The 26,119-nt window shown below is 37.8% G+C and overlaps 1 protein-coding gene across 2 annotated transcripts; it reads right to left on the minus strand.

The window, feature by feature from the left end:
* Positions 1 to 1,363: 1,363 nt before the first annotated feature.
* gpcpd1 (glycerophosphocholine phosphodiesterase 1) lies at positions 1,364 to 25,595 on the minus strand. 2 transcript variants are annotated; one of them, XM_042503145.1, is made up of 20 exons: positions 25,351 to 25,595; positions 22,379 to 22,468; positions 21,622 to 21,712; positions 21,445 to 21,529; positions 19,477 to 19,552; positions 18,515 to 18,556; positions 16,787 to 16,910; positions 15,244 to 15,490; positions 14,934 to 15,096; positions 14,629 to 14,758; positions 13,487 to 13,541; positions 13,316 to 13,408; positions 13,054 to 13,131; positions 12,622 to 12,661; positions 11,681 to 11,739; positions 11,349 to 11,414; positions 11,015 to 11,151; positions 10,579 to 10,714; positions 9,074 to 9,234; positions 1,364 to 3,489 (listed from the first exon to the last, which is right to left on the minus strand). In XM_042503145.1, the coding sequence occupies exons 2-20, from the start codon at positions 22,425 to 22,427 to the stop codon at positions 3,291 to 3,293; spliced, it is 2,031 nt and encodes a 676-aa protein (XP_042359079.1). In that variant the 5' UTR covers positions 22,428 to 22,468; positions 25,351 to 25,595; the 3' UTR covers positions 1,364 to 3,290. The 2 variants fall into 2 exon arrangements, with proteins under 2 accessions (XP_042359079.1, XP_042359078.1); XM_042503144.1 differs by lacking the exon at positions 25,351 to 25,595 and adding an exon at positions 23,397 to 23,690.
* Between the last annotated feature and the right edge of the window lie 524 nt (positions 25,596 to 26,119).

Genomic DNA, 26,119 nt, shown 5'->3' on the forward strand with positions numbered 1-26,119 from the left:
TACTGGGCATTTTTCCAAGAATTCATCTACCACTACTAGAAATAATTATCATAAAATGTATATTTTAAAAAGTGGTTAGGGGATTGAGTTACACTTTAGGCCAAAACATAAAACATAAGTCCTGCCCAAGTGCTTCAAAAATTTCTTCACATGCATTCACGTTACATATTTTACCACATCACTGTTTTTTTGATTTGTTTTTAAATAAGCTTCAGTTTTCATAGTACACGCTGTGTCTTGTCAAAGCAGCAAAAGCACAGGTGTCACTCATCAGATTAGTGACAGCCAGTTCCCAGGGTGTAATGAAGGTACAATAAGCTCCACCTCAACCTACAACATTAAAATGCACTCACATGTTGATGTTCAGTATGTGTAAGACAACAGTGTTATAAAACAGTCTTACAGAGCTCATTATGAAAATTAAAAAAATCATTTTGCTTTGGTGCTTTTGCAGAAAAAAAAGAATAAAATAAAATAAAAATGTCTGTGCCATGCCTGTGGGTCAGTTTGCACAGTGTGGCCAACGCCCTGTTACTGGCACACCGAATGACCTGATTGGAAAGCTGCTGATATTATGATCTTAATAACACCTGGCATTTCTGCTGTTATCTAAGATAAATGCAATTAAAAAAATGTTTATCCCAGTAAAATCAAACCAATAATGGTCTCTAAATGGGCGTAGAAACCTGTTAATTAAAGACGTTTCCATGTATTAAGATCAGATAGGAACTCATGGTGTTGTGTGGATTTGAAGATTTGCAGCCTGCATGGCTCACTGCACAACCTGTTCTAACATGTATTTACTACGCTTAAAGCACTTGTGCATGTATTTATCCTTTAATAATTTCTATCTTCTTCAGCTCAGCACCTGCCAAAGGGCGTGTGCTTTTGTTCACCCTTCGCATACGACAGCTCAGGCTGCTGCAAATGAAAAGAACAATCGGTGATGAATCAGTTTCAGGGTTTCTGCTGATAACTGCTTGCCAAAACAGTCACCGAAAGATAAGAAAGAGCCAGCGTCATCAGAGGTGCCCACTACTACTGAGTGTGCACGAGTTATCTTATGAATCATTACCTAAAGGCTGACCTGCAGTGCAACCATACTTTAATTGCAGGCTCTGTGAAAAGTGTCTAGACCTGCAGGTTAAAGCAGGTTTTATTGACTCTTACCTAATATTACATCCTCGTGCACGTAAGAAAAACTCACGTGTCAGTGTAAACAAATATACTGTAGCTTCAAATCAGCAGTCAGAGACCGGCTAAAATTACAGTTACACTTTTTTCACATTTTTCACAAAAAGAAACTCCTACAGCTCCTAGTTATAAACTTAACTGAATGTGAAAGAAACAGTCAAAGACAAAATAAACAAATATAGGTTTTGATTTTATTTACATCACCTTTTACACCTTCCTGTCCTGAAGTGGCAGTTAATACCACACACTAAATTCATACAGATATACGAGACCATGCATGCCTCAATCATTCCAGCTTGAAGGTCAGAATTTGTGACCGATATACAGGCAGTGTGCTATATATACAAAGAGTACACTATAAATGGATTTTGCTGTGTTCAAATTGCTGCATTCATTACACTGATACACCATGTTAATATGCAAATGGTGAATTATTTCAAGCGTTATTGGTGCCAAAACATGATCTGCCATGCAATAAAAAGTGTGCATTGTGAATGTAAATAAGATCTCTCAGAAGGAATTTATTTCTGTACAAAACTCTCAACTCAAGTCTACTCCAATAGATGATGAGTGAGGTATTGGCGGTTTTTAAAAACACAAACAGATCGGATTTTTTCCCCCCTTAAGGCTGTGGTATGTGCACGCTGTCACAAATGAAACATTCTTCTGCTTTTCCTCAAATCAGGTAGATAAAAAGAACACAGTAACAGTAAATCTGGTGTGCAGCATGTCGTTTACAATAATAGCTGTGAAACCCAAAAAGTTAAGAAACAGTGTTGAAAGACGAAGTAAGTGTTTTCAACAGTCCCAACAGGACCGTTTTCTTCTTACTGCTGTAGACCATCCACAAAGAGGCGAGTATTTTATAATGGCAACGAGCACCTCCCAAATATTTCTGCGCCACACCCTAAATAGCAATTAGTAGCTGTTACTCATTGCTACTCGAGGCAGTGGAGATAACACAAAAGGTAATGGCAGCATGCACAGAAAAGACCTAACAGCACGATCGTCATCATAAACTTTAAGACAGACAACCTGCAGTTGTTCTGTTTCACTTTTACACCTGTAAAATGTAATATGCATTAAATTTGAGCACTTAGACTATGGAGCAAAGCAACATGTAAGCGAAATAAATATCCACTGTGGAGTTCCCAATTTGACCCTGTTCTGCTACCACTATAATATTTTGGCAAAATATCCAACTATTTCGGTAAAAAGCATAAATAACTAAACTTTTCTGAGGTGTGCAAGACAAAAATCTGTGAGAGAACATGGTTTAACTGGTGTTTCCCTTGTGATCATGTGTGAAGCAGGTAAAGTAATGATGAATCTTCTCACAATCTTAAATACATTTTTAAAATATTTACACAAACCTGATCGTTCATTTTGCAAGAGACTCCCTAAAAACTTTCACCAGGGGGCGGCATCTTATGCCGTGGTCGCACTACAAGCGACACAGCAACATTTTCAGTGGAAGCCGGTGACATGAAGCTGCAAACCGATGCCCGAATTTTGTCACTGCTGACTCGTGTGATGAGCTAAAAATGACACCATCATGTGTTTTTGTTTTTAGCTGTGGGGTTGTGTTTTTTAGCTGAGTCAGGGATGACTTTTTTGACGTTTGTGAAATTGGCAGAAATCAGAATTTAAGTCAATACCAATATTTCATTTTAGAGCCAATATCTGCTGATACCGATGATGTGCCGATAATATCGTGCATTCCTACGCAGAAGTTAGCTTCACCCTGGTTAACTTGTCAAAAAGCCTATGGGATTTTTCCAGTGAATTTTTGGATCATTGTGGAAAAATAAGCTTTTTATGATACATTTTGTTCAAGAAGATAATCTTCACAAATGCACCCCTCTTTTTTGAAACGCAGGTCATCCTATTAAGTATGAATGTGCACTCAGAGCACGGGCTGACGGTCACGGCGTTCAGCGAAGCAGAGACGAGACTGCTGAAAGCACGCACCGCAAAACCACGCCCATCTGGATGAAAGACAGTCCCTGTTTTTCAGCAATGTTTTTGTTTGATCATCCATCCACCAGCTTGGCTCTTTTGGTGTGTGTGTGTGTGTGGTTGGAGTTTACGGATGTTTATGAGGAGCTGAGGCCAGAATCGGACTCTGCGCTGCCAGCACGGGCCTTGGAGGTGGGGCAGGGGGCCGTGGAGCAGGGGATGGAGTAGCAGGAGCAGGTGGAGCTCTTGAGGGTCTCCTCTGTAATAACCTCCTGCAGGGAGTGTTGCTCCTCTATCTGGAAAATGTTTGGCTGCTCTCCTTGGTCGTCACAGATACTAAAAGAAAAGGAGCGGACAGTTAGATCAGTGACAGCACGAGTTTTATTAAATACTATCCGTCACTCACAAAACAAAGTCATACAAAATCATTTTGCGAATAAAAATGAAAAAGCTACAAATTCACACTGATGAATAACATTAGAAATTACAATATATATAAAATAACATTAATAGGAATATTTATCCACTATCATAATATGGCACATGTTAGAAAAAAATCACTTTCAAAATCAATTTAACTGCGCTCCACATCAAACTCTTCACACTCTTCAGAAACTGTAACATTTCATTACACTTTGCTTGAAATCAATCATATAGAAATTATTTTGTGAAACAATAACATGTTAGAAACTGGTGTTATGATTATACTATCACAGTACAATCCACTGGAAGTTACTAGTTGTAGATGTACTAATTGAACTATAATTTTTTATCTGATTTAAGTGAAACAAACATGGTCAAATATTCCATCAGGCAAGATGCAAAAAACACAAGTTCTGCTCTAAACTAACTAGCACAGAGATAATGCTATCATACAGTAGCTCCACACATCTTTTCATGCACCCATGTTAATGAAACAGCACAATCTGCTGCATTCATTTTGGCTCAGAGGATGATTGCACTGGTTGGTGTTTTGGCGGTGAGGAGGAATCCTTTCTTAGTTGTTTAAAGGGGTAAAAGGATTTTGGATTCAATCTATAAATTCTGGGCAGTTTGCTTTTTTCCTGCAAAGCATGTGTCATGTTTTATGAAGCAATGCCCGATTGCATAAAAATGATTAATAGTGGGTTATCAAGTTCACTGAATCAGTTTTATTTGAATGGCTCACTTTTACAGCCTCCAACCGAAGCCGATTATGTTCATGCTACCAAGTCAAATCACATGTATGGCCAGCATCGTGTATCGCCAGGCAAGTATCGAAAACAGAGGCACTGTTCTGTCCACATATGGACAATGTCAGACATTGTTATTGGAAGCTAAAACCCCTTTCCCATGGCAGCATAGTGCATTTAGCACAGCTATGCGGGCTTATGTGTAGGACAAAGGTCATTCATGTGTCATATGACACTGAATAAGTGTTACAGAAATGTAGGTCCCCCAGTGAGTGACTCTTCCCAAACTCTATATTCTCCACAAAGAGCTCCGTCAATAGGTCCTTACAATAGTTTACAGGTGGTTCAGGTTTAAGCCAATAATTTTATTATCGGTGACGAATCAAAATGTCTGTTGCGTGAGGCTTATTGTGAGTACCACCTGTCTGGGCAGGTGAGCTACGACTTATCAACCCCATCTGTTACAGTGAAAAGAGGACAAAGGTCACATAAGGTCAAGCCAAGATATACTATATGTAAGACATTCTTATAATGTTCAACTAAAGTTATGAAGACAGGCCACTGAAGTCTTCCCCAAATGAGAGCAGAGCAGTGAAACCAATTAAAGTCCTGACTGTGTCCAGTGCAATCAGCCCTTTGTAAACAAACACAACTGCAGTAAAAGCAAGTCATCTACAAACTTAACTGGTGCAAATAATAGAAAAATTGTGAAATATTTGCTGTGACGTGATAAAATTACTGAAAGGTGAATAGCTGTAAATCTTATAGATTAAATGGAGGTCTCTCCTGGATCAAGATTTTTTGATAGGGATGTACTGATCAAGATCAGAGTCACTTAATAATGAATATCAGATGATAGATGACTAGAGTCCCAGTGCTATACCTATATTTTCCTAGATAATGCAGCCGCACAGTGCACACTTCAAGTACTTTAAAGTTATTTAAATCTATTCAATCTATGTGCCTGACAATGGAGAAGCTTTGCTATGTATTAGAAAAAAATCCTTGCATCCAGGCTGTTTATTATTGTTTTCTTTTTTTACAAAATGCAAGTGTAAACAACAAACCTCAATCTTTTTGGCCTTGTTGCTGTTAGGGTAAATTTCTCTCGTTTAAAAAGGATTCTCCCGCGTTCATTGTTTTGGTACAGCCACCTGAGTTGCATGTCTGTACATCTTTTGCACTGATTACATTAAAAATTACTCTTATTGGCTTTTTGCCAGCAGAGCTTTTGTTGCACTTGCAGTGGCGTGATGAGAGTTGTTGGGCGGCTCTTTAACGCTGTCTGTCTCTCCTTCGAGCAAGTTGATGAAACACTATGCACCATAGGCGACAGCAAAATGCAAGTAACACTGACACTGATACCCTTTTTCCATCAAATTAGCTCTGGTTCTTGAACCAGCTCAGTTCAGGATTCTTGCACAGAACAACTGTAATCAAGGACGTGTTATCCGCGGAGGGCGCTGCACAGCGCACAGCAAAGGCAAAGAGCAGTAACAAATTTACGGATTACATCAATCACTTTTGTTCTTTTATTTCAGACATGAGAAACATGAGGGTATCAAGTTATCATGGTATACCATGGTATTTAGAAATCCTGATGGTGTGGTTTTAAATATTGTCAAAAATACCCTCATCTTTCCACTAACTTCATACTGGAGAGGGTGTGCTGGGGACGTTTTTGCATGCAGCACGCAGAGCTACGGCACTGTCAACAACACGATCCTGAAAACGTTTCACAATAAATATCCATGTTAACAACTGAAGGTCAACAGAAACATTGCCAGAGGGCTTTTATTTTGAAACAGAAACAGGAAAGGTTGATATGGATATATCTGTATTTTTCTTAAATCTGTGATTGATGCAGACGCTGAAACTGAAGTTAAAGGCCTTTGTTGTCTGATGATTTCTTACTTAACTTCTTCATTGTTACCTCCTTCATTTTTTTTCAAACCCTGTAGAATGCGACACGCCCACTGACGTCACCGTTCATCCCAAAGATGAAGAAAAACCCGCTGAACCAACTTTTCGGGCTCGGGACCAATTTATTTTGGATCTAAATGCTTGAGGGAACACTCTTTTAGATGTTAGTTACGTCAAAGATGACGGCGAGACCGTTAAGAGGTCACGGGACTTTTTGTTGCAGTTTTTTTTTTAAGTTGTATAACGACAGAAAATAACACTGTGTTTAATTGTGCTCTAAATGGTTAAAAATTAGGCTTGGGGACTGGAACAAACCTGGTTCCATAATGATGGGAAAAGGGTATCAGCTGCATTAAACAAGTGGTCATTACTGAGGTAAAAGCCATAAACAAACAGTCTCATACTGCGTTTTGCTGTCGTTTATGGCATGAGGTGTCCTGCAGCAGGATGTGAACAAAGTAGAAGAGAAACGGAGAGTTAAAGACGGTTGCACTAGTTAGTGATAGTCAAAGATTCACGAGTAAAAACGCCTTTGTACAACAAGGGATTGTATAGTCAATCCTGATCAGTTAAAAATGCCTTGATCCACCCCAATACCGATCTTTGACATCGGATCAGGATATCCCAAATTTGAGACCATTCATTCAATTCACTTTCATAACATTTACAAGCAAATCAAATTGCAATTAGCAGTTAAAAATGCAAAGACATATTTTGGGTTCATACAGAAGCCAAAATTTCAGGTAACACTAAACAAGCCATTCACTCTGGGTGCCTCTTTTGCTTCCAAAATTAAGCTGCATATCAGTACTGTACTGTGCCAAGCATGAGTTGTGGAGGCCTTTCAAAGCAAATTCAAAACACAGGCATTGTAAAAAGGGAGTGACCTGGGTGTCAGCTGGGGAAACTAAAGTCATAAATGATAAACATGGCAGTTGACTAATCAAACAGGCTTGGTTAGTGCGATCCAAAAAGATGAAAAAATGCCACTGAAATGTCACGTAATGTAGAATTAAGGCATGGGACATATGAGAAGTCAACCGTCTTGCATCATTGTCGAGGAACATTATTTTGTTCCTGTTGCGTATTAATGAGTTAGAGGGGGAAACTGAAAACCAGCCAAGGGGTGTAAAGTGAGTAAATGAACAAAACACAGCCAGGAACCGTAGAGACATTACGGGAATCTGGAGAACTTGAGTCAAAATATGGCACCAAGCATTCACAAATTCTGTAAGAAAGAGGCACAGTTATAACAACAACCTGGAGACGTTTAATTATGTTACATGTGGAATCTGCAGGGACTGTTGGGTTGTAAAATAGGGTCAAAAGCGTTTGTTCTTCTTTCTGCAGGGGTCTGTAGGAGTCTGGGCCAAAGTGCAAACATACAAATAGATCAAATGTCACTGTTTAGTGAAACACGGAACTGAAACGGCTGAACAAACAGGCCCGCTGACTGCGCAGCTTTGATGAGACCAGAGGAAACTCTCTTTCAACCTGCTCGGGCTTTACGTAACAGCATTGGCACATGTGCATCAGTTTCACACTCACAGACAAAATGTTCAATGAATAATCAAACCATTTTCATCATCAGCTATGACAGCTGCCAAGTGATTAGCGCGTCTGCCAATGCTTGATGATATAACCTTGAACCCCGAAGAACTGTGCAGATAAGAGAGGCCTTGTAATCATTCAGTGACGTAACTGGGAGCAGTGTTGTAAACGCAGTAATCAAATTTATAAAACAGAAAGCCCTGCTTCATTACTGTGTCTTCAGGCTGGTGGGGGCCACAGTTCGGCTGACGGGGACACCGCAGCAGAGGGTGAACTGTACAGTTTACAGTGCAGGGTGTTAGGTAACAAGCACAGACTGCAGCTTGAAACATAATCATGAGAACGTTTACCGAGTGAAATGGCAGGAACGTGTTTTAACCAGGGTTCCTGCTAAGGATGATAAGAAATAGTAGATTAATCGGTCGTTAAGAACTTAATCGAAAAGATGAAATTTAATTGAGTAATCAACAGGCTATTAAAATTCTCAATCAAAAATATTTGCAATATGTTGCTGTGAGCTTTGATTGTGGAAAAAAATGCATTTGGTTTTGTTTGAAATAAGTTTTTTTTTTTTTTTTTCAAATAATGATAAATCAATTTTTAATTTTAACAACTAATCGATTAACGAAAGTGCCTACATTTTACAGCCCTTGTTCCTGCAACTAGAGGCAAGTAATATTTATGGCTTTTAAAGACTTTTTTAAATGCCACTCAGACTCAAGTTTAAGATCAAATTTCTAATAACCACAGTTGAAATTTGACTTATTTTCTTTATTTATTTTAAAATAGAACATGCTATTTTTTTGTCTAATGAAAAAGCTAGGTTATCTACGTCTAATGTTGAAAAAACCCAGCCCTTGGAAGACAATAAACATATTGTATTATCATAAACGAATCTATTTGGTTTACCAACAGAAGTAGGAAATATCTATCCACTTTCCTTGGCAATTTGTACATTTTTCATAGTAGTAGTAGTAGTAATAGTAGTAGTAGTAGCCCAGTTGGTAGAGCGGGTGCCTAATGTACACATTTTTAAGACTTTTGAAAGATTACTTTAAGTCATTTTACTTAATTAAAGCCCCGCGGGAACCCTGGTTTTAACTGATTGTTTTAAAAGGAATTATTTTCCAAGCAAAACATTAGTTTGTACCACACAGTGCTGCTCTCAGTGAATATTAACATGAACAGAAATGGTTGTGTTTGTGGTTTCTGCTACAAAAGTTGAGGATTGAAAAGACCTTTATGGCAGCCACAGACGCTGCATTTTCACCTACCTATCATAGATGAGCCCATCGATTCCTTGCTCTCTGAGCTTCCGTCTGATCTCGTGCTCGTTGTTGTCATCTCCCCAGCTGAACACCACCAGGCCTTTCGACTGGGCAACCCCGATGTAGGACAGGTTCTTCAGCAGCTCCTCAGTGTGGGCACTGATCCCCTAAAGAAAAAAACTGGCTCAATTTAATTCTGTTCATGTCTAAAACAAAACACCTTCCCACCTACTCAATCTCATTTTGGTTAAAAAATGGGTTAACTTTGTATGACCTCATAACACGTAGTGAGTGAGCAAAATCAGCTCAATTTGTGCCTTAAACGAAACACAGGACATTGTCAGATTATGCTGCATAAACTGTCTGCAGTCAATTTTTGCACATGCTAAAACTACTTAGGAGGCATTACAGACAGCTGACAGAGCTCTGCTGGCTGGTTTGTTATGTGGACTGGCGTGACAGTCGTGGACTATTTTTGTACTTTGCTCAAGGACACTGCAGCAATGCTTGTGAAGAAGGGTGCAAAACATTTAAATACAAGCCAAATATCCTTTCAAAGAAGAAATCCTGTTGTTTATGGAAAAATAGTTTTATTACAATTAAACAGTTTTTAGGTATCAGAGTCCAAAGTTGTGCTATTGTAGCACTAAAACTGAACTGATGACATTTTTATAGTATCTGTTTTTCTATATATATAATCTATTCATATAGATTTTCTATTTTTGGAGCTGGACTGTTCATCAGGAGCACTGTTTGAATGTACACTGTGTGGTTATTCATTGCACCACTCTCAGAGCGCAGAGCTTACTCTGGGCACAGACAGAGCAGCAAAACGTCAGGCGCACTGAAAGTGAAACTTAACCGCTCATTCTGCTGGGTCTAAAAGCTTGCACTAACTCGCCTCTGCAGCAGCTGTTCCTCTAATCCATCCGTCTGATGATCAGCTATGAGCAGATCAACAGATCAATTATCCACCGCACGACTCACAAAATACTGCTGAGAAAACCAAAGTTCCACCTGCGCTGCTTTAATAGACCCCCAAAAAACGCAGAATTTCAAGAGGGGACACAGAATGATACAAATGGACTCATTTAAAAGACTTCAACGCAATTATTCGTAAACCACTGACATTTAACATAACAAAACTACCCTAAATAATTTCATGGTAAGTTTTCTCAATTTGTAGTTAAAAAAATGTTCCACTGCTCTTGTCTAATCAGGTGTCATTAATCCCTTTTATTAAATAAACAACATTATGCAGCAGCAGCAGAGCTGATCCAAGAGGAGGGGGGTGAGTACAGCATAATCACCCAGAAGTCACTCAACATGAAATTTTAACCATAACCACTTAACCAACCACATATTATTTAACCAAAGCATATATCATATTTCATTATGGCTCCAAAAACAAAACAAAAACATTTACTTTCAAACCAACTCCTTACTTAATGTTTTTGGAGAAGCTGTACAAACACAGCAGAAATATTATGATAAATGTTTTTTCTGCTCACCAGAATATTCTCACTCTGGGCGAAACTTATGGCGATCTGAGTGGTCTGGCAGCGGATGTCGATCAGTTCAGGATACCTGTCTGAAATTCCCTGAGTGAGGAAGAGGATGGGGTACTTGTTCTGCTTTTGACGCACCCTGCAGAAAAAAACAGAATAATGTCAGCAACAGTTGCAGTTAATGGTATTTAACCAACTGTTTGCATTCAGATAAGCTGAACATGGAACAAAAGTAAAGACATACTGAGTGACATGTTTATAAAACATCTGTGTTTGAGGTTAAAAACTGTAAAAAAAAGGGCCAATTTGCACATTTGGAAAGACTGTATTTTAAATGAAGATCACTTTCTTGAGAAGTTCCCCTTTTAATTCTAATGACAGTTGTTTATCTTTAACCATTACGCCCTCTACTTTATCCTCAGATGCTAACTGTGCTTACATGGTGCAGATGTCTGGGTCAAAGCAGGAGAAGACGATGCGTCTTTTTCCGCCTTTTTGCAGAACACAGGACAGGATGATGTCGAGGTAGGTATTCATGTTGAAGTAGGATGATAAGTTGCCGTCCCATGATCCGTCCTGTCAACAAAAAGGAACAAAAACACATTAAAAAAAAAATCACACTTAATTCTACAATCAAAATATTCTTTTCAATATGCTGTAACAGGTTTAAGCAAAAATAATCTCCCTTAATATATTGGTGATCTCCTCATTATCTCCCACTTATTGAGCCAGTGATTATGTCATCGACCCACTGAGTGAGAAAGTGTACCCACCTTCATCTGGCAGATCCATTTGAGCTCGATGTTGAAGCCAACATGCTCAGGAACAGCTTGGAAGATCTGTGGAAGATGTATGAAGGATTAATTTTACTCTGACTTTGACAAAACACAGTGCAAAATAAAATACAGTGACAAGAAGTAAGTAATAACTAACCAAACCATGCATGGACACTTTAACGGGTAATTTCCAGAGATTTGGCAGACAGCAATATCAAACAGAGAGAGGGAAATTCCTAGTTTTTATCTATATGCTTGTGCAGGTGAGGGCCGTCCTGCTCATAAAGCTCATATTGATAAGATTAAATAATCAGTACAAAGTCATTTACCTGTGAGAGTGAGGGGAATGGCTGATGCTCATCGATTTCCTCTTCATCGTCCAGCAAATCTAAGTAACAAACAGATGACCGTTAATGCACATCATACAAAATGTCTGCTGACTTATTAATGCATTCAGCTTGGATCGCTGTGCTGTGATGTAATACATGCAAAGCAATGTGATAAAAACTGGACTCGTGCCCGTCTGTTGATCTACGGTTTGTATGAGAGTATACTGCATTCAACAGCACGGCTTGGCGGTTATGGTTGCCATCGGGTTGCCACAGCAAAATATGCACTCTAAATTAAATTATTTTAAATATTTGTTGCATTAGTGATAATTTAAATATTGCTGCTACATTCAGATCCAAAACCAGATGATGCTTTGTGTATGTTAACCTGCGTCTGCGCAGACATCTGTTTTAGAAACGACGGCAAAACAAAGGAAGTTGTTAGTGGGGTGAAAAGTTGGACTAACCCTTAAACATCGCAAACGTATGTGCTTATTGATCAACTGACAAAAAAACAGACAAAACAAAACAAAAAGTACATTTGTGAGAATCTAAAGAAACAAAACATAAAGTAGACTTGTGAGAAAGTTAACGAAAAACAATAAGTAAACTTGTAAAAGTCTTGGGAGGCAAAATATCACAGCATCTTAAAGCTGAATGGAGAATTATACTTCAACGTATACACAACATACAATTCGAATGTCCAAGTGAGTACTGGAGCTTGAAACAACACAAGTAAGCAGCTCAATGACATAATGAGGGAGAGCTGATTAAAGTGATTAAAAATCACGTTTTCATTTTCAACGAGCAAAGGCAACCTTTTTTTAAATTTGTACTGAGCCTTGAACTCAAACAAAAGCACACTGCTTTTTAACATGTCATGTCACTTTAAATTTTTCCTGGCAGACAGCAGTTAAAGAAACAAAACAAAAGCTGCATACCTTTGTCATTGTTTTCTTTCATCGCGGTGACATGGGCCAGCTGTGCAACAAAACAAAGCACAAACACATTACATTTCAACACATTGGTTTCAGTTCTAGGTTTTAATGATTAATTGGCTGCAGTGCCAAAAGTGTAAAGTTACCCACATTCTGCCCATTTAGAATTCACGGGAACTACACTAAAACTATAAAGCTTTATCCAATTAGTAGGCACTAATCCCAGAATTGCTCGACTGGTTGGTCATGGACAAATTTACGCAAGTGCAACTACGCAGCTCCGATGTGACTGTGCAACTAAGATTTGTTCAATATGTATTCGTTAATTGAGAATATATACAAACTTCCTCACTTTAGAGCATGCACAAAGCAAATGACATTACAATACAGGAGAAGCCCAGGTGTCTTTTTGCACACTTTTATCCAGGTTTTTACCTTCAGAAGCTGCAGCTGATCATATGTTAGGTCTTTGACTGGCACCTCAATAAGCTCCAGAGAAGTCTTGTCATTTTTCTGTTGAGACAACAGAAAGAATTAAATCACTTTTAAGCAGTGACACACATTTGTGCACCATTTTTCAAAATGTGTTTTAATTGGGTCTTGATTAGTTAATAGAAAAAAACTGAACATTTCAGTTTAACACTTTTCATAAGTCATTTTCATATGTTGATCATTGAGTCGAAGGTCTTTGTTTTACCTTCTTGGTGGATATGCAGCATGTCAGATCATGGTATACAATGGGAACACTGTCCTTGGACAGATGTACATCAAACTCGACATAGGCTGCACCCTAAAATACACAATTTACACACAATTACTGTAAAATATTCACCCTTGTAAAAGGTAAATCTATTCATGCGTATCTTACATGTGTGGCAGCGCTCTTGAATGAGGCTATTGTGTTTTCCCGGACTCTGTGGTGCCTGTAAAACACAAAATATAAACAATTTGTTGACAGATGCAGAACATGCAGATATATTCAACCATGCTGACACACAAGTGCTGTGCTATTTACTACAGGTGAGGAAACTAACATCAATACAGCACTGATGCCATTTTTTCAATCGTAGTTTAGCACTGATACATGATAGTCAAGTATTGTTTTAATGTATAAATTATTAATATTGCAAATACAAATTAAACTTTTAGTAAACTACCAGAAAAACTGTAGTTGCACTTACAGGTTTCACTCATGTCTGTGAAGTCATGTACATCAAACTTTTTTTTTCTCATAGTTAGTGTGTAAATTCTTGAGTTATGGTGAAAAACATGTTTTGTGAGGTCACATTGACCTTTGACCACCGAATTCTAATTTCAATCATCAAGTTTCAATCTGGAGTCCTTGTTGGTGTTTGTGCCAAATTGGAGAAAAACTTCTTTAAGGCCTTCCTGAGATATCATGTTCACGAAAATTAGACAGACAAAAAGTCAGGGTGACCTTGATCTTTGACTTCTAATGTTTAATCAGTTCATCAATGAGTTGTTGAGATGTTTGTGCCAAATTTTTCGTTCTTAAGATATCACCTTCACAAGAATGATGGATGCAAGGTGACAGTGATCTTGATTTTTGACCCCCAAAATCTAATCAGTTCATCCTTGAGTCCAAGTGGATGTTTGTGCCAAATCTGAAGGAATTCTCTGAAGGCGTTCCTGACATATCGCATTCATGAGAATGTGATGTACAGACAGCCCGAAATCATAATGTGTCCAGCCATGGCTATCGCCAGCATGGAGGCATTATAAAAATTAATTGCTTTTTTTCAGTCCACCAGATACATTTTGCTGCAAAAAAAAAAGACCAAAAACTTTATCTTATTAGATAAAACAAAAATTGACAAAGTTCTCCAACCGGGTTCTCCAATAAATGTTATTTCATTATGCAGACTAAATCAAAATGTTGCCTCTGATGATTCCCACCACTACTATTAATTTTTTATGATTATCTGAGTTCCATGCAAGGCGTGCTCTCCTGTCCTGTCCAAGTGTTGAGAAACAGCTGCTGTGACTCACTTGGCTGCATGTGTGCTGCCAGCTCCTCTGTGACCCACATCCAGAGTGCTTCTTTTCTTCCAGTACTTGGTGAAAGAGGAGCTCATGTCACACTGCAGCCCCCGGATGGGTCGGATCACCAGGTAATCCACTAGATAGAATAAAGTAAGAAAATAGGTCAACAGATTTTTCCGTGTAGAGCATAGCGTGTGAGCTATCACCATGAGACGGAAACAAAACAACAGAACAGGTAAAACGGCTTTTTTTTCTCCTGCATGGTCAGATAAGTATCACCAAACGTGGAATTTATCTGTGCCAAGTCTTACCTCTGACTTTCCCAATGGTCTGTCTGGAATTTCGACCCATTATTGGAAGTGTGGCGACTCCGTTGTCCTTACCGCTCTCCAGGAAAGATGAGGAGAGGAGGCAAGCTGTGCCAACAAACCCGGGATGAGCGTCCCCCTGGACTACGTGCTCACCCAGATCCTCCTGTAAACAAATGTGCAAAATTTGCACAATTCAAAGAAAAGTGATAAATCCAAACATGATGTTCATTTTTACATGCATTTTTTAATCAAGAATACAACTTTTATTGTTTATTAAATTTAAAAGAGGCAGTTTTCCCATGAGTATTACCTCAAAGAACTCAAAGGTGAGCTCCAGGTTGTCTGGGTCCATGGTGTGGATACTGTACTCAGTCCACTGAGAGGGCTCCAGTGCGTACCCACATTCAGGCTGCGAGTGGCGAGACTTGTAGCCGTTGGCACTGATCATACTGATCTCCAGAGTGGTGGTCATCTTGTGCCAAGTTGAAGGACTGAGCTCCTCTTCCTCTTCCTCTTCATCTTCCTCCTCCTCAAAGCCCTCTAATGTCAGCTTGATTCTGTATAGGTAGGTAAAAAAAAACAATTAAGTAAATACACAGACTGAAATATTAAAAGTCATATACAGGATTCCTACAGCAAGGCAAGTTAGATTTAAGATGTTTTAATGCCACACTGAATTCAGTTAAAGACCAATTTTCAAAAACCAAAATTGTACAAAAACGATTTGATTTTGCCCAAGTGTTTATTGTAACAAAACGAGGACTTTTTTTGTCCCGTGAAAAAGTTAGATTATCTATGTCAACTCTTCAATAACTCTTTTTAAGGTGGAGCTTTAGTTTACCAACAGAGGTGGGAATTATCTGCCATTTCTGACCAGTTTTCTGGACAATTCTGTGTTTCTCAATCTGCATGTGAGATTCCACAATTTGGATTCCCATCATGACAAGTTTGAGAAAAGTAATATATGAAATTATTTAACACAGATGTTACCAATTATTTTGATTTGATTTTGATTATTATTTTACAATTCAATGTCAGAAAAAAAATCATAAAATCCAGCTTCACATTTCTGAGCATTTTTAAGACTTTTGAAAGATTAATTTCAGTCAATTTAATACTAATTAAGGCCTTATTTTTGGATCAACAAATTCAATGCCTTTTAAGACTTTTTAAGGCTCCGAGGGAACCCTGCACATATATTTCTTGAAAAAGAATCAGATTCAGAAAAATTAACTGTCTGTTGTGGCAGACAATCATCTTAGCCATGGCTCAACATACAGTACCAAACAAATTCGGATAAACATAATAATAAACATACAGAATGCCTTCCTAAAAATAAAAACCTAATACAAATAATTTAGACAAAAAAAAAAAAACATACAATACAGGACTGTGTGCAAAGTGGCATGGTGTTTATGTAGGAGTGTGTTGACATTTGTTTAAGATGTTTATGGCAGTGGTGATGAAGGAATTTTTTTTTAGTGTTTTTCTTGGCCAAGTGGACTTTATAGCAGCAGCCTGATGGTAGTAGCTGCACAGATGTATGCAGAGGGGGAGTGGGTTGTGATGTGATTGCTTTCCTTTCAGCAGCTTGGGTCTTAAATACTGACAATTGAGTTTGGGTTTTGCCAGTTATTTAACTTGCTTGGTTAATGATCCCTGAAAGCTTCAATTTATATTTTGAGATCAAAATATAAATAAAAGCTTTTTCTCTTCGCTTTTCTTATTATGCTTGTGTCTGCTGAGTTTCTGTTGCACTTAGGTAACAGGTAAGGTAATAGATCCGTCTCATTTCACTTTCAAGCAGAACTTTCTCCCAACGGTGTTAAATTCGACCGGAGGGTCATCCTTACCTGAAGCGAGACTTCTTGAATTTCTTCTTCGTGATTGACACCGGAGGCGTCTTTGAAAAGTGCAGACGCAGGCGAATCTCTGTCTGGCACGTGAGCCACCCAGAGTCAACACAATTCAGCCCATCTGTAATGAGGAAGGAGACAGCGTCAGAGAGCACGTGATGACTTGGGATTTGTCTCCTGTGACTGTTTACCAAAGAACTGGAGGCAGTGACAACAGCAGAAAGGAGACAAATTACCTCAAAACCTCAGCTGTACGACACACAGGAAGTGACTGCAATGCGGCCGATAGGGATCAAAATTTCCCACAGGGCTTAAGCAATTTAGTTTTACAGTGTTGCTATCTCGTGGAGATTTTAGACGCTATAAACCTACATTAGGAAATTAGAGGGATAGTTCAGATGTTTGGAAATAGGTTTGTATGAGGTACTTATACATGGTCAGTGTGACACATACAACAGCTTAGCAGCAGTAAATTGCTCAGCTGAAAGCAGGAACAAAACTTATTTTAGCCACCTTAAAAAAAAGGTGCTGTCAACCCTTTCAGATGGGGGAGCTATTGTTGGCCTTAGGTCCTCATGTATGCTCTCATCAAAAGCCACCAGACTCCACTGACAAGTAACTTTAGCCCGCTGAACACAGGAGCTGCTGGTCCACCACAGCTTTGAGTAGTTAGCTTGTTTTATAGTGTTTATAGAGACTTTGGTTAATCCTAACTAACTCTTTTTAACACTGAAGTCACACAATAACACAAACAAACTGATTCTACACCGCCTTTGTTCATGCCCACCTCAGCAATAATAATAATTATGATAACTTTATTTATCTAGCACCTGTAAAAACAGAGTTTATAAAGTGCTTTGACAAGCAAAAGCAGAAATGTTGCAGGACGCATAATGTCAATATAAGATAATACAAATATGCCAAAACCAACAAAAGCAATAAAACCGCAAAAAAGAATTAAATAAATAAAACATACATTAAAAAAGTACAATAAATAAAGATAAAAAAGGACAAACATTTTTTGGGGCAGTTTTTCAGTGGAGTCTGCCTTCAAAGAGAGCAATATAAAAAGAATAATACAACGGCTTCAGTTTCCATTCAGAAATCGCTGTCAGACAGCAAAATAAACTAATGAAAATGTTCTAAATATAGCGTACATTTGAACTGATATTGATGCTTTAAATTGGGGCTTTTTTCAGGTGGCTAAAATACATTTTGCTGCGGCTCCTGTCAACAGCAGTGCATTGTGCATGTAACCGACTGAGAAACAGGTTTGAGCCCAGGGCTGTGGCCTCCATCAAACATATTACTCTTGACACTTACTAAGGACTAACAAACAACACACAAACGCGCGCATACGCACGCACACACGCACACACACACACACACACACACACACACAGACTCATGCTGTCTGCACAGGTCACATGCTACACTGCTGCTAGATTCTGATGCTGCTTTTATTTACGCAAGTGCTGATTTTACTTGGTATTATTCATCTTGTTGCTGCTGGTCAAAAAAAGCCAAACAAAGCTTCATTGTACCCGTGCCTATAATGACAGTAAGATCGTGCTGATTATATTCTAAAATTTTTGTCAGCTGGACTTCAGCCTGTTTCTCTAAATTGGGGGCATTCTGACTGACATCTATAACAGGCAGGGAGAGCAAACATTATAGTGCGTGCAGTGTTTGTACTTAGTGGTGGCAACGTTTTTTTTTACTTACTGTGAATTCCAAAATGTCCGTCATCAATATTCTGGTGTGAGGCTGCAATAAAAGTAAAGCGCGTTAGAAAGAGGACGGAGGAATCTAAACAGCACAAGGGTTGAGGTCAGATCAAACCAGAGCACTTCGTTTGGATAGAGTTCACATTCTTAAATTCTTAAAACAAGATCTCACATTCAAGCCTTCGTTTTCTCCAGTTTGATTTGCCTCAACCTCAAGAGTCGCCACAGCAAAAATATATCAGAATAAGAGAGAAAAAAAAACTTGAACTACGACAATGAGCTTGACATTGAGGCTAATGTAGAAGGATGTTTATCAAAGTAATTAAACAAAACACTTCTTGATTGCATATAAAAAGATGCCATAATATTGTAACAACTGTTTATTCTACGGGGGGAAACAATTTAATAGGATTTGCTAAAAGGAAAAAAAATAGGATGACAAGCTGGGGTCAAAAAGGGCATCAGGGTGCAAACATGGTTGCAACTATTCTTCCCATCAAGCTCATTCTGAATGAGCTTTTTTTTGTGTTGAGCGAGCACAATGGTGATTTAACTGGAGAGGTCTCCTATTTCAGGTTGTGACATCCACTGCACTGCAGCGTTTCCTCTATAGCTATAGATTATTCCAGCAAGCCTTGTCCCTGATCTCTGTCTAAAAATATAGACAATCCCAAATAAGCAAGAGGCCACCAGTAAATTACAGACAGTGTTTGTGGAGGAAAGGCTGCAGTCAGGTGGTAATATGTTAATTTTAACATGTACATGTTGCCCAAAACATATCATGAAAGGTCAGATTGGACTATTTCTAAAATGCTATCGTTCATCAGTGTGATTAGAAAGAACTGATCCTACATTAGTGATGCTGGGCAACTGTTCTAGTGCGAGGGCAGGAGATGCGAAGTCTAAAGGGGGTTTGAGTATGACACAGCAGGCACCCATTTTTTTGTTGTTGTTTTATACCTGTGGGGCTCATCATGCGGGGCTGTTGATGGGTCTCCCACATATTGACTATCACTTGACAGGGACCACCTGCACTCTGCAATTCCAACGTTTGGTACAATGTTAGGGTTTTCAGATCAGATACATTGAACTACTTTTCAGTCTGGTCTCAAAGCTGGCTGGACCAGAGTGTGAGAAAGGAATTAGAGCCGGTATAGTCACCAATCCCCAGCTGGGGCGGTCAGGCACCATGGGTTGAAATCTGAAAAGTGGATTTGTTAGTGAAGGGAAAAAAACAAACATTTCTTCAGTCACACATAAAGCCGCTTTCTTTATCTGTAAGAAAGCCACCATTAATCATAGCAACAACATGTTTGTAGCATCACATTTTGAGCTCTGTAATACATTTATATATTTGTGTGGTAGTATCTTAAATTTCAAGCATGACTCAGGCTGCATGAATAAATCACCACGCTGCCAAGTGTTAACGTCTTTAAGCTTGCTTCAACTGATGACCTCCAATTATAAGTTGGCTTTGAAAGAGTTTGTAAGAAAGCAGCACCAGTTTTTCCAGTTATGGTTAGGATCACTTACCAGATTAATGTATCACCTTCCATCACCGATGTTCAAGCCCTTTGGGCGGTTTTGAAATAGCCAGTGCCAAGCCGCCCGTTGGTTTATTCTAATCTAAGCAAATGAGCCTCTTTTGAGGCCTCACTATACATGAGCCTGTATATACATTAGCTTTACACAAACACACCGGGGTACAATATCCATAGAAAAAAAATTTAGAAAACAACACAGTGCGGACACATGAGGAAGACAAGTCAGGGCACATTTTTAGTCTTACAAAATATGAACCCTGCCCTATACACAGGCAAATAATAACATACCAAAACAATGAGAGAGTACTGAGAGAGAAGTAGACTTTATATTTTTCAGGTATATTTCTGACGCATTTTCTGTCTCTTTCTAGGGATATTGTACCCTTGTTATGTTTGTGTATAGCTAATGTATATACAGGCTCGTGTATGGTGAGGACTCAGAAGAGGCTCATAAACTCAGATTAGAATAAACCAACAGGCAGTTTGCCTGGCACTGGCTATTTCAACATTGCCCAAAGGGCATGAACACTGGTGAATGGAAGGTGATACAGTAATCTGGTGAGTGATCCTAAGCATAACTGGAAAATCTGGTGCTGCTTTTCAGCAAACTCTTTCAAAGCCAGTGGAGCAAACAAACTAAGGGAATGTATTTTTAACCTTCCTGCTGATACGCTGTGACAGGAAAAGTGCAAATTCAAATAATGCTGCAATTGATTGTACTCCGAAAAAAAAAGTAACGATGAAAAATGTCATTCGAGTTAGAAACTCCAAACAGAATGACATTTTCATCAAGTAAGTGACGTAAAATAAATGCTGTAGCTGTTTCTTCTATTTTAGTTGATTTGTGCTTGATGAAAGTTTTTACGAGCCCATGAATCTCGTCTCTGTCCACACAAAACAAATGCACACAACAACTTTATGCTCTTGGCTGTGGTTCTTTACACTTATTATGCTCAGCCCCAGTTTACACAATTTTGACCTGGTGTACTGTTATTCTAATAAAGAAAGAAGACAGCTGACTTGTTTGCACACTGTTTCTCATCGCTTAAGGCGCTACGGAGACTGATGCAGGACATCTGAAAAGCTTGTAAGACACTTGACATACAAAAATTAGTAAGCTGCGGGCACGTGTGTTTTCCCAAGCAGATGCACTGAGATGAATTTAAGGTTGAAAGTCCTAAATATCAAGTCAGAGTTGTTGAGTTCTGACTTGCAATGGATTGCAGCATTATATCTGAAATCTTCACAAACCATGTATAATTGATCTAATTTATCTTTAGTTATCTTTCAATCCTGCTTTTAAATGATTATCTTTGACAACAATGAGCAAATCAATCAGTAATTTTAAAGCTATACCACTATAAAGAAAGGCAACTGTGCTCACCTTTGACTCCAGGAAGAAGCCTTTGAGATAGCGGTACTTCGACACAACTCCTTTAGGCACAGTGACGGTGGTAGTCCACAAATTTCTGTCAAAGAGTCAACACACACGTTAATATTTTAGACAGACAGAGAAGAAAGAAAAACACATGTTTTTAATGAGTTGTTAAGTTTCACCTACCCATCATTACCAACAGGATGTAAGGTGACAGCTTTTTGATGGCTCCAGCATCCCAGGGCATCACAGCTACCAACAACTGCAATCACCTCCCCTAGAAATGTTTAAATCGACCATGTAACATGAGTCGCAACAGCAGGATAATTATCTCTGAAAATACTGCAGTGTCGCAGTTTAGATGTTTTTTTTTAAATTAGCACATTTTGTTATTATAATTGAAACATGAAAGATTTTTAAAAATAAAGCTATGTTGTAAATAGACTGTATGTAAATTTTCATACCACAGTACAGCTTGAAACCAGTATATCGCTGCAAACCTAGATGCAACTTCAGCCAAAAACTGCCAACAACTTTCACAGATTTAATGACATTATTTTCTATATAAACATGTCTTTTGTAAATAGAAAAATGCTGACATGTTCCACGACCATCTAACATGTTAATTCATGTGTCTAACAAAGTTTGTAAAATGTGTAAACTTGGCAATATACACATATGATTTCATTTATCCAAATTTACACTTTTATTCTAGAAACAAACATTTCACAACACAAACAATTATTTCAACATTTGAGGAAAGACAGCACAATCTCTACTCACTTCACACAAAGATAACCACTGGGAAAAAGCAAATAACAACATTGTACTGCAAAACATTTAACAAGCTGGCAGCTTCTAAATGAAGGCTAAAGATCATGTTGTAACACGTGTCAAGCACTTTATCTTTGACTGTGTCTGCAGTTAGGTTTAACAGTCATACCTGAGTTTGTTTCCCCTCTGACAGCCAAAGTCACCTGAGTGGTCTCCATTGTAGACACAGGCACAGAGAAAGACTGGTGGCATAAACAACCTGAAAAATGTAAAAAGATATGATCTTATTTCATATACTAACATCCAATAACACAGTTTAACCCTTTGAAACCTTCAGCAAATTGGCTTGATTCCTTTTCAAAAGTTAAGGAAATTACTGGAAATGAAAAGGTAGTTTTAATATAATAGTTATCCAGGAATCTCACTTGCCTACTTTAAAAAAATAGTTTTAAAGTCATTTTCTTGTCACCCAATTTCTTGCAGTTTGTGGAACATCTCTTAGCAAGTTTCTCACTGCCTTTTTAGCCATTTTCAACAGAAATTAAACCAATTTACTCTGATTTCAAAGCTTTAATCCTTTAAACCTGAGCAAATTGGGAAACATGGGAAGAAGCTAACAAGCAAATTAACAAGAAACGGCCCAAAATTGAACAAGAAACTCGTAAGTAAAAAATAAATAAAATTTTTAAAAAAAACAAAAACATAATCATAATAATTGTAAGAATTACAATAGTTTCCTGGACATTTTTCCACATTTTTAAAAAATATTTAATAATTACCCCCAGCTTAATATCAGGTCATTGCTTTGTCACCTTTTACTTTTTTTTTTATTAATTTTTTTCCTACGTTTCTTGCCAAGTTGCTCATTATGTTTTATCCCACAATTTCGAGAGAAATCTTACTTTTTTCTGGTTTTAGATGTTTAAAAGCGTAAATGCAAGGCGAGGAAATGCACAGGGTGTGAACACAGTCCTGTGTCAACTATAGCTTTTTTTGGACATGGATTAAAGTAATATAACATGAGTATGCCGGCTAACTTGTCTCACTGGACGCCGTCTTAAATGAGGTGAAGTCGGTGACGGTATGTAAAATAACGGTTACCTGGAGGTCTTCTAAGCTAGCGTTCAGCGGATAACAACATCGGCACAAAACACCAAAAAAACTAACATTATAGTCTTGAAAGCTACCTTCTTGATTTTGGCAGTTGACGGTTTGTTTCGACCCTCGAAGATGGAGGTTTCACGGTGAACCAGGGTCGACTATCCCGCTGAGCAGCATCCGTCCACAAGCGAAAGCATATCTGACCCGCCCGGTTCACCGCTAGCAAAGCTAAATCTCAACTGAAAATCATGTTCCGAGGACACAAATATCGCCCGAAACGACGAAATAATGACAACGTTATCAAACTGATACTATCACGAGTATCTAACGCTAGATAAACCGGCCGTGACCAGCTGGTTCAAACAATGGTCGACCATTACGGGCTTAAAACAAACAACATATCAAACATCAAGCTAGCCATATTGGAAAACTAGACTTCCGGTGCATATTTTCAAAGTAAAACATTTATCGCCCAAAATGAAAATCGTGAAAGATTGGATCAAAAATTGTACTTATAGTCTATTATAAACATGTATCATTATTAATTAAATTTTAAAAATCTGTCTTATTCCATTTTGACACTTTAAACGGCTGTACTTATGTACTTGCAACGTACTTATGCACTTGAAACCTGAGCAAATTGTTTTAACTTCTGAAAAAATGTAATAAATAAACAAATCAAAAAAGACATGGGAAGAAGGCAATGAGCATTGGAAGAAGAAATGACCTAAAATTTGCTAAAAATTAGTAGAAAATTTAAGAAATTTACCCCAAATTTTTTTTTTTAAAAATCGTCAGCTTTCTTTTTTTCATCAACATTTTCAAGGCTTTTAAAAAAAAATAATTTTCTCAATCTACTAATTTCTTGAAATTTGTAGAACATTTCTCACCACATATTACCAATGCTTTTGAAATATATCATACAAAATCTTGGGGTTAAAATGGTTAAATACTTGTAAAAGGCATCTGAAAGTAGCAAAAGAAAAGTGATGTTGCTCCAGGTCGAATTCAATATTTTTATAATATTTACATTATACATTACTGTTACCTATGATAATAAAAATTAAAATAATTTTTGCACGTTTTATTTATTTATTTTTGTTTGTTTGTTTGTTTTATCTGCAAAACATTGCAGCAGCGTGATAAAAACCTGGCATTAAAAGGGTTAAAATTCTGAAAATTAATGAAAATTTAATATTTATTATTAGGACTGAAAAATAAAGTCAATAAAAGTAGATAATGACATTAATGTTTAATATTTTTAAAGCTTGATTTTGAAAAATGCATTTTGCGATTGTGTGTAATATTAAAGCGGGGCCCTAAGGGTTAAGTATGTTAAGTGCACCTGAGAGCTTGACCTAATGATTTTCAAAATCCTCAATGTCTAACTGATAAAGTACTTCATTAGGGTATGTGGTCTCAAATACTTTATGCACATTTACTTGTATTACGCAGTTTTATTTTGAACGTATTATTTCCGTGTTTTCTCGTTTCCGCTGAAGCTTGACGGATCTGACTTAAACCGCCTTATTCTGGTTCTGGACCCGCAGCGAGGACTGACTGTATTTACCGGGGAGATATTTACAGTCTGCAGCGTGTCGTTACGGTGCATTAACGTACCCTCGGAATCGCGGCTGTTAGGCGCTAAAAACACATGCTCGACCCCAAAAGAGATGTAAACAAACATGAAAATCACTTTATTTAAACATAGGATTTCACGAATTGAATGAATTGAATTGAAATGCCAAAAACACCAAAATTTGTTTATATAGGCTATACTGCCTAAGTTTGGATTTCTGCAATAACAACATAACTATGGAGCAAATAAATCAAAAAATATGAAGATAACTACAAAATAACACCAAAATAACAAGAGTGCTTTAAAATAAAATATGTTGTGTTTACAGCGCTGCAACAGCTGGCTCGTGTATGCATGCATTAAACTGAAAAACTCTAAATGGACCCACTAAAGCGGAGAAAACTATACTTTAATGAAAATTACTTGACATGGCAACATAGTAACAATAAATGCAAACATACCTTTAGTCGTTAGAAGTCGATAAACGTGCACATGTCTGGTGACAGTGTAAGTTGTTTGCAGAGCAGACGGGAGCGGTCTTTTAAGTAGGAGGGAGGGTTTTCCACGTCAAGAGCACAGTATCCTTGACTCGCATGTTAAAGAATGATTCACTACACGAACAACAACACAGTCCTATTTCAGGAAAAATAAGCTTTTCTATGAATGCGTCCAGTTGCACAGCTGGGGTGTAAATACTTGATAACACACTCTGTTAGAGTAGCTGTTTGACGCTGTTGGATGGTCGCATGGTTGAAAACATGATTTTGTTTTTCACTGGTTGCTGACTGGCACAGGGATCAGCTGACGCCCACTGTATCGTCACTCATGTGTCTATAGGCTTATCTGCCATCACCACTGAACTCACTTTCACTTTTCACATACACATTAGTCTACAGTAAAACCTGCAAAATATCACTAAAAAAAAAAGTCAGATTCATGAAATAAAGGGGAAGAGCATAAGTAATTATGTAACTTCCTAGTAGTCATAGCCAGACCTAAAAAAAAAAAAATCTGCGTCCAAATTTAACTTTTAGCTTTGTTTTTGTGCTGCACACCCGATTGGCTTTGCCTTTTCATTTTTGCTTACTTTAATACTCTCCATCATTTTATCATTCTTAATCTTATTATTTGTCTACTTGTTATTATTACTCTTAATCATAATAATAATAATAATAATAATAATAATAATAATAATAATAATAATAATAATAATAATAATAATAATAATAA

The sequence above is a fragment of the Plectropomus leopardus genome, chromosome 16 (assembly GCF_008729295.1).
Source record: "Plectropomus leopardus isolate mb chromosome 16, YSFRI_Pleo_2.0, whole genome shotgun sequence".
In the NCBI taxonomy this organism is placed as follows: Eukaryota; Metazoa; Chordata; class Actinopteri; order Perciformes; family Serranidae; genus Plectropomus; species Plectropomus leopardus.

Coding starts and splice junctions, on each gene's coding strand:
- gpcpd1 (XM_042503145.1), bottom strand. CDS start 22,427: ATGGAGACCACTCAGGTGACTTTGGCTGTCAGAGGGGAAACAAACTCA. Junction 18,557..19,476: donor CCGCATGATGAGCCCCACAG/GTATAAAACAAC, acceptor CTTTTATTGCAG/CCTCACACCAGAATATTGAT. Junction 11,152..11,348: donor AATGGATCTGCCAGATGAAG/GTGGGTACACTT, acceptor TTTTGTTGACAG/GACGGATCATGGGACGGCAA.